The following is a 13,715-nucleotide window of genomic DNA, read 5'->3' as shown; positions in this document are numbered from 1 at the left end:
TTGTACTGCTGCTTTGAACAGCCAGTTAAACCACAAGTCCACCACACTAACTGACAGCAATTAGGCGCTCATCCTATACTCTCCTGCCAACTCAGATATTAAATGTCAAAAGTCAGATCACTAAATACTGAATCTAGACCTTAGCCGTTGCATTTTGATGGCCAGACATTTACAGTATTAAAAAAAATTACAAATCTTGGCTTACTCTTTTTTTAAAATGTAAAAAATACTAATCTGTTTGTTAAAGGATTATTATGTGTTTTATTTGATTTTGTATCACTCTCCATATCTGCAGATTGCAGTCGTAAGTAAACTAAACACTTAACTAAAAATTGAAAGTGCTTTTTTTAAATATTATTTTGAGGCTGGTCTCCCAGACATTCTTCTCTTCATAAAACTTCTCACGCACAGACACGCAACATAAATCCATTCTAAATGCGAACGATTGAAAACTTTGCATTTTACATAGAGAAACAACATTGAGATAATATGTAATTGGCGGGACGTGAGTCTGGGACAGCGAAGCAGCAAAGGAATGTGTAGATGTGCGAACACTCAGGAAGCGGCTAAAGTTAGACTGTTCGATTGCTTTCTAACACAGTTAATTTGCCAACCAACTGGTCTCTCGCTCACGCTCTGCTCTCTTTTCCGTTCCAGCCCTCTCTGTTCGTGTCTATTTATGAACACACCTATGGGGCTGATATAGCCAGAATGACATTCGGAGATGAAATGAGTTTGGATTCCCCCACTTTTCCATTTCTCAGATTTTTAATCGGGCCGTTTTTGCAATCTTGGTTCATTCCCTCAGTGTAACTGTCACCTGCTCCCCTCCCAGTTAGTTAGGCAGTCCAGCCAACGCCAGACCTGAGCGCACACACACACACACACACACACACACACACAGGAAACACACACATGCTTACACACACACAGCAAACCTTTACCTCAACGGACAAACTGTCGCCACACATGCCACATACACACCCATACGCACACACACACACAACCCATTACAAACCTGCCACAGTCACAGCTGCCAGTACACTGATGAAGGCCCACCTGTCGTGTTACCCCCTCTCACCACCACCACACACACGCACGCACACACACACGCACACACACACACACACACACTGTTTGAGCGAGTAGGTGGTCTGTGAGCAGCACTCCAGCGGCCATATGCAAACCTCCCTCAACAATTAATGGGGAGATGTTTGCCCCTTGGCCTCTTGGGTAATTTGTACGGGTTGAGTGGTGTGCTGCGGCAGGCGTGTGTCATTTAGGTGCCACGTGTGTAGCTGTATAGCAGTGACAACTTGACAACTGACGGATAGGGAAAGAGGGAGAGAGACAGAGAGAGAGAGAGAGAGAGAGAGAATGAGATGAAGAGAATGCGCGACGAGTGATAAACAAGCGACAGAAGAGAGATGGGAGGTTAAGCCACCTGGAAAAACAAAATAAGAGCGGTGTACTCTTTAAAGGATGAAAATGAGATTCTTGCCAGAAAAAGAGAGAGAGAGGGATGGATAAGAGAATCGGAGATATGAGTGATTGAAGGAGGGGGGCAAGGTCCCGCTCCTCGCTTTTAGTGAGCAAGGCCAGTTAGGCCACTAATGAGTGCTGCACTGCGGGCGGCGGGGGTGTGGAGTGGGGGAAGAGGGGAGGGAGGGGGGTGGGGGGGGTGTTGCGCGGCGGCGGTCGGCCTGTCTTTAACTAGACTGGTGTATTGATTAAACCCTTGATTTGGCCCCCGTCGCCGAACTCCACGCCAGCACCGTGCCAACCTAGCCCAGAGGGTAACGTGGAAGAGGGGTGTGTGTGTGTGTGTGTGTGTGTGTGGGGTGGGGGGGTGGTGGCGGCTAGATGAGGCGCCAGCTGCCGAGTGCCTCCGCCCGCCCTCCTCCGAGACACCCCACCACCACCCCCCTCACCCCCCTCCACGCACACAACCCCCCGCTCACCCTCCCCTCCGCCATCTATCATCTCAATATGGTGCGGGCAGCCAGTTTGTGTTGTGCTAATTTCCTCCAATAAATCAGTAATTATTGCTGTGCCGTCCCTGCTGTCTCTTCCCGCTCCCTCTCCCCCGCCTCCCCTCTCTCTCTCTTTCCCTCTCACCCTCTATCCCTCTCTCTCTCTTCCTCCCTCCATCTCCCGCAGCTGTTTTTCCATTTGTCCAGAGAGCGGGTGTTCTCGGAGGAGCGCACGCGCTTCTACGGCGCCGAGATCGTCTCGGCTCTGGACTACCTGCATTCGGCCAAGATTGTGTACCGGGACCTCAAGGTAAACAGAGATGGAGAACCAGAGAGGGGGGTGGTTGGGGGGCATGGACTAGAGTAATCAGATATTTGAGGAAAACCTTGTCGTTTTTTTGTTTTTTTTTTTAGCCCCCCCTTGTGGCTCCCCTGGTTTTTTTGCTTTTTTCATCCAGGAGGATGCGAGTGGCTCAGGATGAGTGGAGGAGTAATTAAAGAGAAAGAGAGAGAGGAAGAGGGACAAGCACACACAGAAATAAAGTAATTGAGGTAGAGAAGCACAGGAGGCGGAGGGAGGGGGGCTGATGCCACAGAGGTAGAGGTAGATGGCTCTGTCTGAGTGTCTGCCTGGCAGCCTTGGCCCCAGCCCCGCTCACAGCAGCCAAGAAAACAGAGAGGAGAAAAAGCAGACAGAGACAGAGAAAAACACTTCAGCCATTAAAATTAAAAGGTTGAGTGGCTCCACTACACGCCTGAAGTTTATTTCACTGCTCAGAGTGTGTGTGTGTGTGTGTCTGTGTGTGTGTGTGTGTGTGTGTTCCTGTGTGCTTGTCTACTTTATATGTGTGGGGGTAATGTGATAGGGTTCTCCTTCTCTGTCTGCCTCTGTTCTTCTCTTCAGAATGGTAAAATCTTGACTCCACAGTACAATACCCAAAGTCGAAAATATGAAATGGCATACAAGAGACAGTGTTTTCCAACATCAGTTTAGGGTAAATTCACTCAATACTGTTTCGACTCATCAAGTCCTTGTAGTCAGTGAACAAATCAAGTCAAGCAGTAATGAGTTGATTTTCAGTCACAAACAGTTAGAATGAAAAATCATTTAAAACCTTTGATGTGAAATTGTTGAGAGGAATGCAGTGCAGTCCTTCATGTTTCCTGTATCCTCAAGAAATGCACTGTCAGGGTTACATTTTACTCTTCCTTTTCCCCCTCATGTTGGAGATTCTGATGATGAAAGTTGCATTGTGGGCACTGTAGTTAATTTTGTTTCCCCCCCCAGTTGGAGAACCTGATGCTGGATAAAGACGGCCACATCAAGATCACAGACTTTGGCCTCTGCAAGGAGGGCATCACAGACGCTGCTACCATGAAAACCTTCTGTGGCACTCCTGAGTACCTAGCACCTGAGGTATCACTCTTGTTTTCTTCTGTTTTGTTTAGTGTTGTTTTGATTTCTTCTTTTACTTTCTTTTCTTTCCTTTTTTGTCTCTGTCTCGTGCCTTTTCCTTCATTCTATCCTCCTCACCCTCACTTCTTTCCTATTCTTTATCTTTTCCTCTCTTTCTCTCACCACTTGCTGTCATCTCTCTCCTCCACATTTTTCCTCCTCTACCTTCTCTTTCCCCTCTTTTTCCATTTCTCTTCTTCCTCCTATCTTCACCTCACCATCAGGCTATTTCTTCCCTCAAATGATCATGTATGATATAAAAAAATACTAGGTAAAGAAATAAGAGCCAGGGAGAAAAGGTAGAAACTTCTTTGGATGGTGTGTGTGAGTGTGATTTTCATGATGAGTAATAAGTAAGTAATAAGCTAAGTGTGAACATGAGGAGTTTACAGAGTTATAATGTGTTCAAATGCACCATTCATGAAATAATGTCAGGCCAATAGTACAATTGGTACAGTCTGGATTTGGGGCTTAGAATGGGTTTAGATATGTATTAGCATATGTTTTAAACATCTTAGTTTGACAAGAGTCTCAAAACGTCCCACTGAGCAAAAGACGTGATTTCAACGTTGCGTCTATGCTTTAGCTCTCATATAGCCCAGGATCATTACGGCTATGTATAGACCTATTTTAGACCAAGCAGTAAATACATTATTACAATGAATAAACATCTGTAAATACCAAAATATGCACCAGAGAAGTCCTGTAGACTAGCCTACAAGATAATTATCTGAACACAAGAAGTAATTTCAACATTGCGTCTATGCGTAGCTCTCATATAGTCCAGGGTAATATTGTCTATGTATAGACATCTAATAAACTTTCACTTTTCAACCCCATTTAAACTTAATTTAGCCTAGACGGCTATGGCCATTTAGACGTGTTTTAAACAAAATCAACGTAAAATTGCTCAGTGGGGTTATAGACATTATTTTTGCATGCATTGCATTTGTGTGTGTGTGTACATGTCTCTGTATGCATGCTTACTTGACATACCACATTTGTAATTTTTTTTTTCAGAATCACTCTTTATTCCTAACACTCACTACTATGTATTTGGTACTGTATGGTGATGACATCATTCATATGGAGCACCCACCGCTATACTTCTATCACTAGTATGCTGCTCACATCAATAGTCGCCTTCCAGCCTGTCTGCCAGTGAAGTAGAAAGAAACAGAAATCTGAATTGCTAAATTTAGTGGATCCAACTAGGAGCAGCTCTGCACTCAATAGACTGTGAGATGGATTGTGTATTTTGATTATGCTGTACATATATTAAGTGTGTGAAAGCACAAATATGGTGAGAAGTTATTTACTTGTGCTAAATGGTTATTTATTTGATGCAATACCCTCCACTGCACCATATAGACTCTTTATGTATTGCATTTGCTCAGTAGATAAGGTATATTATTGTAAGTCTAAAAACAGTTTTGGTGATGTGAAATGGTAGAAATCGCAGGCACTGTATGTAAAGTTCTGTAAACTGAGCAGATTGACTGAAGCTTTGCAGGACTTAAAGGCATCTGTGGCATCCACAGCACATCCATTAGGCAGAGTTAGGCAACCAACCAGGGCAGCGCTAGGACTCGAGGTGACAAAGTCCACTTTGCCCCTCTGTGGGACTCTGTTAGCCCACTGCACAGCGCCTGGTTCGCTAACAGCTGATCAGTTTAACTAGTAGGATTGTCACTAATCTCTAATCAGTAGGTTGACTCAGGGAAAATTCATGTTGTAGAGAAGTGACTGTGATTTTTGCCGCCCCTTCTTCCTCATCATCTGTCATGCAGGTCACATCCAGCTCCAACAGCAAACACACACACAAACACACACACACAGCAGTAGCTACTTATTACTATTCTCACATATTATGGATATTATATGCTTATAAAATCTGCAAATGAAAATGTACATACATTAATTCCACTTACATAAGCCAACCAATTTTAAAAGGGCATCAAATGTCAGCGTCATTATGAAGCCAGGCTATTATGGGTAAAGGGCAGCATCATTCTATTTTGCCTTGGGTGGCTGTGGTGGCTTTTATTCTTGCCTCTGTGTACAGTACAGTAACGGCCTTATGGCACACACACACACTCACACACACACACATACACATACACACTAACCACATTCACCATACCCAAGTCCATGAATAATAAAGTGATAATCCGGGTAAATCTCTCATTCTAGATTAGAACAGAATGTGGACAAAAACGGGTGAGTGAGTGTGTGTGTATGAGTGCACTAGCCCCCCCCCCCCCCCCCCCCCCCCCCCCCCACACACACACACACACACACACACACACACACACACACACACAACTTAATAGTAATAATTTTATATGGCCATTCGCCATCCAGCCATCAGCACTGCTTTACTTAGAGGCCAGCAGTTCAACTGGCGAGAATGCATAATGGAGCGGCGCAGGACTGTGGGTGGTGGAGACAGAGCGATGGAGATGTGGAGATGAAGGCAGGAGGGGAGAGGAATAGTGTATATCCCACTTGAAAAAGTACGGAGGACAATTTGGCGCAGCATTTTGTGGGTTTTTTCTCTTTTTTTTTTTTTTTTTTTTTTTTTGGAGTCCCTTCCTGTGCGTGCCAGGAGCTGATTGGAGGCTGTTGGTTATTTTTCACAGGATGTGCGTCTGTGTGCATGTGCTTGTGCGTGTGTGTGTGTGTGTGTATGTGCTGTGTGTGTGTGTGTGTGTGTGTGTGTGTGTGTGTGTGTGTGCGTGTGTGATTGCAGTAGAAAGTGCGGGCTAAAGCGAGGCAGATGGCGGCAGATGGGCGAGGTTGGAGGAAGGTGCTCGGAAAAAACCTGGAAATCTACACCACCGCCGCCGCCACTCGCCCGCCCGCACGCTCTGCTCGCCCGCCCGCGTGTAAAAATAACACAGTTTGCTCGGAGCCAAGTTACAGAGATGCAAAGTAGCCGGGATTAAAAAGAGAAGGAGGGGGAGGTGGGGGGGTGGTGGTGGTGGTGGGGGGGTGAAGACAGAGAAAGATGAGAAGGGATGGAAAATATTTCAGGGTTACGGGAGTGAAATTCGCATAGTTCCGGTGTTTGCCGTCACTGAAAAGGGCGGACGAGAAGCGAATAAAGAGGGTTTGTGTCCGCCGTGCCTGAAGGTTTTCATACACACTTCATCACACTGATACTTTAGCAACACGCCATTGTAAAGCGAATCGTTCTGCAGCCGCATACAATGTATAACACTGCATTGAATTGTTATTGTTCGTTTCAAAGATAGTCAAAATGGAGAGAGATTAATGAGAGATTAATGAACAATAAGCAGTGAAGGATCCTTGTAAAGGGATGGAACAGGATCAGAGAAAACACATGGGGTTTGTTTTTTTTTGCTCAATGTTTTCTCATATTTGTGTGTTGGACACATTTCCTTACGGCTATTTTTTTGTTGAAAGTGTTGGAGGGGCAGAATTTGGGCTGTGGCCATTTATTTGTATGTGTTTATTTGTATCTGTATTTAGTTTGTGTGTGTTGTATCTGTGAACTTTACAATTTGTTTTACTGTAACTGTAAACGTCTTATAAACATGGGACCATGGTAAACAACTGATAATACATTGAAGAATATCACAAATGTGTCGGCATAAACCAATTTCCAAAATGTTGACTTTTTGGAGATGGAAGGTTTCTGCGTGACACCAACAAGATGTGAATGTGTGTTCAGTGTGGCCAGTGTATGCGGTGTGTGTGTGGGGTTATGGGTGTGTGTGGTGTGTACTGTGTGTACTGTATGTGTGTGTGTGTGTCCCCTGTACCCTGCTGGGTATCGGGGCTGGTAGAGCCACAGGCTGTGTGTGCCCGTCCCGTCCCATCCAGTCCTGTCCAGGCTGCCAAAGCCCCCGTCCCGCGAGCAGCAACTAGCTGCCACATGGCTGCTCCAACAGGGAGCGGGACAGGACAAGACCTTCTCCCTCAAGGCTTGTCTCTTCTCTTCTCTTCTCTTCTCTTCTCTTCTCTTCTCTTCTCTTCTCTTCTCTTCTCTTCTCTTCTCTTCTCTTCTCTTCTCTTCTCTTCTCTTCTCTTCTCTTCTCTTCTCTTCTCTTCTTATGCTAATTAAACTTATGCTCTTCTCAATTTTCTCTTCTTCAATCTTGTCCTATTTTTCTTTCTCTTAAACACACACACACACACACACACACACACACACACACACATAAATCCTCGTTCACACATACTTGTTCACAGACACACACACACACACACACACACACTCCCATGCCTAGGGCTGTGGGGCAACATTCTGGCTCTGTGTGGATTAATCTGCTCCCTGCCTGCAACCGAGCTGCCACCACTATCTTCTGGTCCTAGGACACACACACACACACACACAGGATGCCCAAGTGGACAGCTTGCATTTGTATACATTTGTGTACCTTTTTTTGTACAAAGACACACACAACACGCAGCCCCAGTACATCGACTCTGGAAAAACAGCCTTGTAAGCTGCTCTGAATTTCATAAACTGCACTGTATGCATATGTGTGTGTGTGTGTGTGTGTGTGTGTGTGTGTGTGTGTGTGTGTGTGTGTCCCTCCCCTAGCTGCAGGGAATGAAACGACACCAAACATCTCCTAGTTTGCCTCGCTCTCAAAACTTTTTGAATTTGATGAGGATGGATAAATATTCCATCTGCTGTGCGTGTGTGTGAGAGTGTGTGTGTGTGTGTGTGTGTGTCTGACAGTCTCCCAGCAGTCTAAGCCAGTGTTATCCCTCCAGCTGTGGGAATCAATAGTGTATCTGGAGCTGGCGGCGCGCTTAGTTTCCCCTAGTGCTGCTCTGCAACTGCCAACAGGGTGACCAGCTTAATGCACACACACACACACACACACACACACACACATACACACACACACACACAGTGACACTCACAAACTCTTTTATTCACTTGCTCACACACGCAGACATGCACACACTGAGGCAGCCGCCTGCATCATTAGCAGTTTAGTGTTGAATCTGTGAGTTCAGTCAGTTAATGGGCAGCTTTCTGTGGTGTTCAGCTCCTCTGGAAACTCCCAGGCTGCTGTTTGGCTCCTTCTCCGTCTCCCAGATGGTCACAGTGCACAGCGATGTTCAACATGATTTACAGTTGGAGCGTACAATAGACCCTCAGCTGAACCCCATGGCAATATCTTTGAGACCACCGAAACCTTCAGGTGCCTGAAATCTGAGGTTCAGAGGTTCGAAGCAAGGATTTCAAAACAGTTAAATTTCAAGTTAAAAATGTTCTATTTTCATGTAAAGTATATCTTGTACCTCGAAGATTTTTAATGTTTTCAGAGTCAATCAGCCTGAAGTTTGGATAAGAAGAAGGTTGAATCTATTCTATTGTATTCTGTTGTTTGTTGTACTCTAACTTTGCTAACTATGTTTTTATGATGGTTTTGGTCCCTGTGTCTCTACACATTTTGATATTCCTAATGACGGATACTGACCACCCCACTTTCAGTCTTTTATATAAAAAAGTCTTTTTATATTACTTTTGATTTTATGACTTACTGTATAGTTCGTCAAGGAAGTTTATGTTGGTTGTGTCAAAAATATCTTAATGTCGTGTGTTTGTGTGTTTCTGCGTGTGAGATGTGTGTGCATGTACATGTCTGTTAGCGTGTGTCCAGCCTCCCAGGCCCATTATTAGCAGCGGAGAGATGTTATTATTATTGCCGGGATGTGCAACATATGCCGCTCTGGCCACTGTCCAACCCTGCCTATCTATCTGTCTGTCAGTCACACACATGCGACACGTACATGCGCACACACGCGAGCATTCATCACAGTCTAACATGTTAATCACTGCACTCATTATGTTAATGAGGGTACCTGAAATACCTCTCCCCCTTCCTTCTCCACCTCTCCTCCTCGCTTCCTCGCTCCTCCAGAGGTGAGCGACGGAGAGGATGAAAGAGAAGGAGCGAGCGAGTGAAGACGTGATTAGAGGACGGAGAAGGCAGGATGAAGAGGGTAGCGTGAGAGAGGAGAGAGAGGTAGAAGCGGTGAGAGAAGAGAGAGGAAGAGCAGGTAGGGAGTCGGGTTAGGACGGCAGCCCAGGCACAAGACTTTGATATAGGAGGGATTTCTTTCACTGGCCCACTTCTCCCTCTCACACACACACACACACACACACACACACACACACACACCAGCTTGCAGTACCTGTGCTAGCCGGTTTGGAGGTACGACTGGCCTTGACCCGTGTTGCGGGCTTCTCCTGCATTCCCATCCAGGGACTTTCCTGTTTGGCCCTGCCAGGAAAGGCTCGCTGTGCCAGAGAGAGCTGGCAGGGAGCAGAGGGGGCATCTGGTGGGACACTGACACCCTTACAGTAGCAGGGGCCTCTGAAGACATGCCACCCCGTGATGTTTACCACTGTATGTGTGTGTGGGACCGCCATCTACACCTCAGCCCTCCTCATCTGTGCCGCCGCCGCTGCAATTATTCCCCTTTTCTGTTAATCTCTGACAACTTTTCCTCTTCGTTCACTTCACCTCTTCGTTCAGAGCATATTGACTCACCTTTGTTATCTTTCCCCACTCTCTGTCTCTTGTCCTCTGTCTGTCTGTCTGTCTTTACAGAATACCTTGGGCACATTGTAATAAACTAAATGCCAAATAAAAAGCAGATGTCCAATAAAAGCAATGTCCCTGTAAAAAAACTGAAATGTCAAAAATGAAACTTCTCTCTCCACCGTCCTCAGGTCCTGGAAGACAACGACTACGGCCGGGCGGTGGACTGGTGGGGTTTGGGCGTGGTGACGTACGAGATGATGTGCGGCCGGCTGCCCTTCTATAACCAGGACCACGAGAAGCTGTTTGAGCTCATCCTCATGGAGGACATCAAGTTCCCACGCACTCTGTCCGCCGACGCCAAGTCGCTGCTGTCCGGCCTGCTCATCAAAGACCCCAACAAACGGTGTGTGTAGAGGCGGGGGGGTGGGGATGTGAGTGTGTGTGTGTGTGTGTGTGTGTGTTTGGCCAGGATGCCACAGGATATATTTCTGTACATATGATGTGCTACAAAGAGGGATGAATACAGGTATTTTTATAATAAAAATCTTTATTTATGTAGCACTTTTTGAAACAATGTTACAAAGTGAAAGAGAAATTAAAATTGAACAAATGACATAGATCAATGAGGTAGAGCAGTGAGAAAAAATATAAACACAAAAAAAATAAACTAAATAAATAGTTCCAGAACAGACAAGGCATCAAGAATAAAATAAATTAGAGTCAAGGATTATAACAAGGCCGTTTTAAGGAGTGATCTAAAGACTTTTTGCTAATGCATTCCCCTTCTTCGCCACTCAAATCAATACACATACACACACACACACACACACCCACACAGGCATACCCAGTTTTGTCAACTTTAATTTGTTTGATTACTTTTGTTTTTGTCTTGTTTGGTTCAATTCAACTGTTTACTTAGCTGATGTCAGTTCTGTTTTGTTCTTTAGTATTGAGAGAAAATGTAGCTCCATTATGTTAAAGTATTTTTCTGTCCTCTAGACTTGGTGGAGGACCAGATGACGCTAAAGAAATCATGAGACACAGTTTCTTTTCTGGAATTGACTGGCAGGATGTCTATGATAAAAAGGTATGGAGTAACGCAGTGGCTCAACCGTGCATTTGCAGTGTGTGCTTAAATTTGTTGCATCATTTGTTGCATGCCATCCTTTATCTAATAAAGCAGCCGAAATGCCATAAAAAATGGTCTAAAAAGGTATGTATGCCAATAGCTTAACCTCACACTGAAAAATGGTAGAAAAATATTCAATTATCACATTCCATACCCAAGAGAATGTAATTGAAATTGTTACCTTAGTTTTTCCAGTTGATTTTACAATTTGGTATACTGCCTCACTAAAATACACATTTACTGATTTGTAGAGTGCGTTTGAACAGTAATATTACAATGAATTGTATTAATATGGGGGAGTGGGGGATTACACAAAGGCACAAACCTATGTGACACGTGCTAGTATGCATATCACACATGAACACATACAGTATATGTGTGTTCATGAGCACATATACACAGACAACAACAGAAGACAGGGCAGGGCATTATGGAGAAGTGTGACCTTGTGTCCTCGAGGTCTCTCAGTCTGTGTGTGTGTGTGTGTGTGTGTGTGTGTGTGTGTGCACGTGTGCGCTCATATGACACCTCCAAGTGTAACCCAGGTGCTGTGTGGCAGCACATACAGTATGTTACACAGGTGCTCAGTCTCTTGCCTTCCCTTTCGTCTCTTCCGTCCTCTCTGAATCACGCTACCACCTCTCTCTTTCTTCACATCCTGCCTTCCTCTCCTCTCCTCTCCTCTCCTCTCCTCTCCTCTCCTCTCCCCTTCTCTCCTTCTTTCTCTATAAATTGCCAGGTATAGGTGTTGTATGCATGGCAGCTAATCTGGCATAGATTGGAGCGCTGTCTTTTAATAGCAACCGCATTTGACCTAAATATTCTTTAATGTTTCTTACTGTATGGCTGCTCACATGCTTTGTCTCTGCGTGGTTCATGTGTTGTTTTGCGGCTCTGTGGTTTTGAACAGCGTTTGCCAACTTCGGTGTAAACAGACAGTGAAGCACACTGTCTTAACTTATGCTTTCCTTTTTCTGTCCTCTTTCTCTTTTCTCACCTCTCTGCCCCAGCTGCTCCCTCCCTTCAAGCCTCAGGTGGCGTCGGAGACAGACACCAGATACTTTGACGAAGAGTTCACAGCCCAGACCATCACAATAACTCCACCAGAGAAATGTGAGTCTCTCTCTCTCTCTCTGTCACTCTCTGTCACTCTCGGCTCTTATTTATTCTCTTCTCCCTTCTGAGAATATTTGCAGCCTTGTAAAGGTGAAGGTGAGATGTTGTCAAATTTGATGCCTGTGTATGTTTGTGTGTGTGTGTGTGTGCGTTTATACCTGACAGAGAGAGAGAAGGAGAGAAAAAGGTGTGTGTGTGTGTGTGTGTGTGTGTGTGTATATTCCAGTTGATGTATGTGCAGAGTCGGGGAGTTATAGAATACATGTTACGGTAAAAACGTGCGAATACAAATACTGCAAAATTTTTCTTAATCTGCTTGCAGTACCAGATGGATGTGTTTCACCACATAGGATAATATAGATAACCAATGAAACTAAATTGAGTATAGTTTGGACTAACTTGAAATAATTGCAGAATTAGTGGCAAAGTTGCTGAAAGTAATCAAATTATATTAATCAGAGATACTCAAATGGATTATGTTACTGATCACAGTGTTTAGCGATTAATCAGTAACAAATTACATATTGAAAGTAACCCTCCCTACCGTGTTTGTGTACACAAAAGTGTGTGTCTACATGTGTATGCATGTGTGCTTGCTCTTTTCTAGAGGTGAGACGTTGCCACTTGCCTTGACTGGAGGAACAAACACTCAAACTGCTGTTGTTTGTTTGTTCAAGTGTCTCTGTAATAGTCCCCAGGCCACATGCAGCTCTTCACAGGCTTTTGAAATAAAGATATGGGTTTCAAAATGTTCGCCACTGAATTATTCATGAGGGAAACCGATGTGTGTTTCTCGGCGTTAATGCGAGGTTCCACTTGTTTTGTAGGTCGCACATCAGTTAGTTTGCTGGAGATTGGCGCATCAAAGAGAAACGCTCTAGAAACACACTATACTAGAGTTTTGTAATGTGTTGTATTATATGTTATTATGCCATATTACAATTATAAAATCCATAAAGATATTTATAAATGAGGCAGTATTTGAGAAGGGTAAGACATTTCCTCAACCCAACGGCTGTAGTTCCCCAAACTAATGAAAGTATAAAAAAATGAGACAACAGACTTCTAACAGTAAAAGAAATAGAAATGAAGGCAGAGATTAATTTGATTCCACATCCTCTCTACTCTCTAGTTGACGAGGACGGGATGGACTGTCTGGACAACGAGAGAAGACCGCATTTCCCACAGTTCTCCTACTCTGCCAGCGGGCGGGAATGAACTGGCCACCGCGGTGACATCATCACAGCTGGTCTCTGAGGTCATCATTGTGGGACAACAAGACCCGCAGCTTTGGACCTACCCAGCCTGACTGAAAGGATCTTGCCCTTCTCTTCCTCCTCGTCTCCTCCTCCTCTCTTTTTCACCTCTTCACCCCTCCTTCCTCTCATTTTTGGGTTCTTGAATTTTTGTGATTCCCTTTTTGGAGAAACGCTTTCCCACAGGTACAAACTCCCAGGCAAATTTAGTCCCTAATCTGCACTGCAAACGTAGGTCATCTGAACTGT

General features: G+C 44.7%; 1 protein-coding gene across 1 annotated transcript in view; it reads left to right on the top strand.

Moving 5' to 3' along the window:
- Positions 1-13,428, top strand: part of akt3a (v-akt murine thymoma viral oncogene homolog 3a) — a 50,606-nt gene extending 37,178 nt beyond the window's left edge. Inside the window, exons 8-13 of the mRNA XM_071514075.1 lie at positions 2,161-2,283; positions 3,262-3,390; positions 10,154-10,368; positions 10,965-11,052; positions 12,105-12,207; positions 13,343-13,428. Coding sequence (XP_071370176.1) covers positions 2,161-2,283; positions 3,262-3,390; positions 10,154-10,368; positions 10,965-11,052; positions 12,105-12,207; positions 13,343-13,428 — 744 coding nt within the window. The remainder of the gene's footprint in view (positions 1-2,160; positions 2,284-3,261; positions 3,391-10,153; positions 10,369-10,964; positions 11,053-12,104; positions 12,208-13,342) is intronic.
- Positions 13,429-13,715: the final 287 nt, after the last annotated feature.

The sequence above is a fragment of the Centroberyx affinis genome, unplaced genomic scaffold (genome assembly GCF_046629955.1).
Source record: "Centroberyx affinis isolate AG114_WGS23_722 - 3 ecotype Tasmania unplaced genomic scaffold, CSIRO-AGI_Caff_v1 ptg007942l_1, whole genome shotgun sequence".
Classification (NCBI taxonomy): domain Eukaryota; kingdom Metazoa; phylum Chordata; class Actinopteri; order Beryciformes; family Berycidae; genus Centroberyx; species Centroberyx affinis.
Note: the sequence above shows the minus strand (reverse complement) of the source record. Positions and strands in the feature narration are given on the sequence as shown.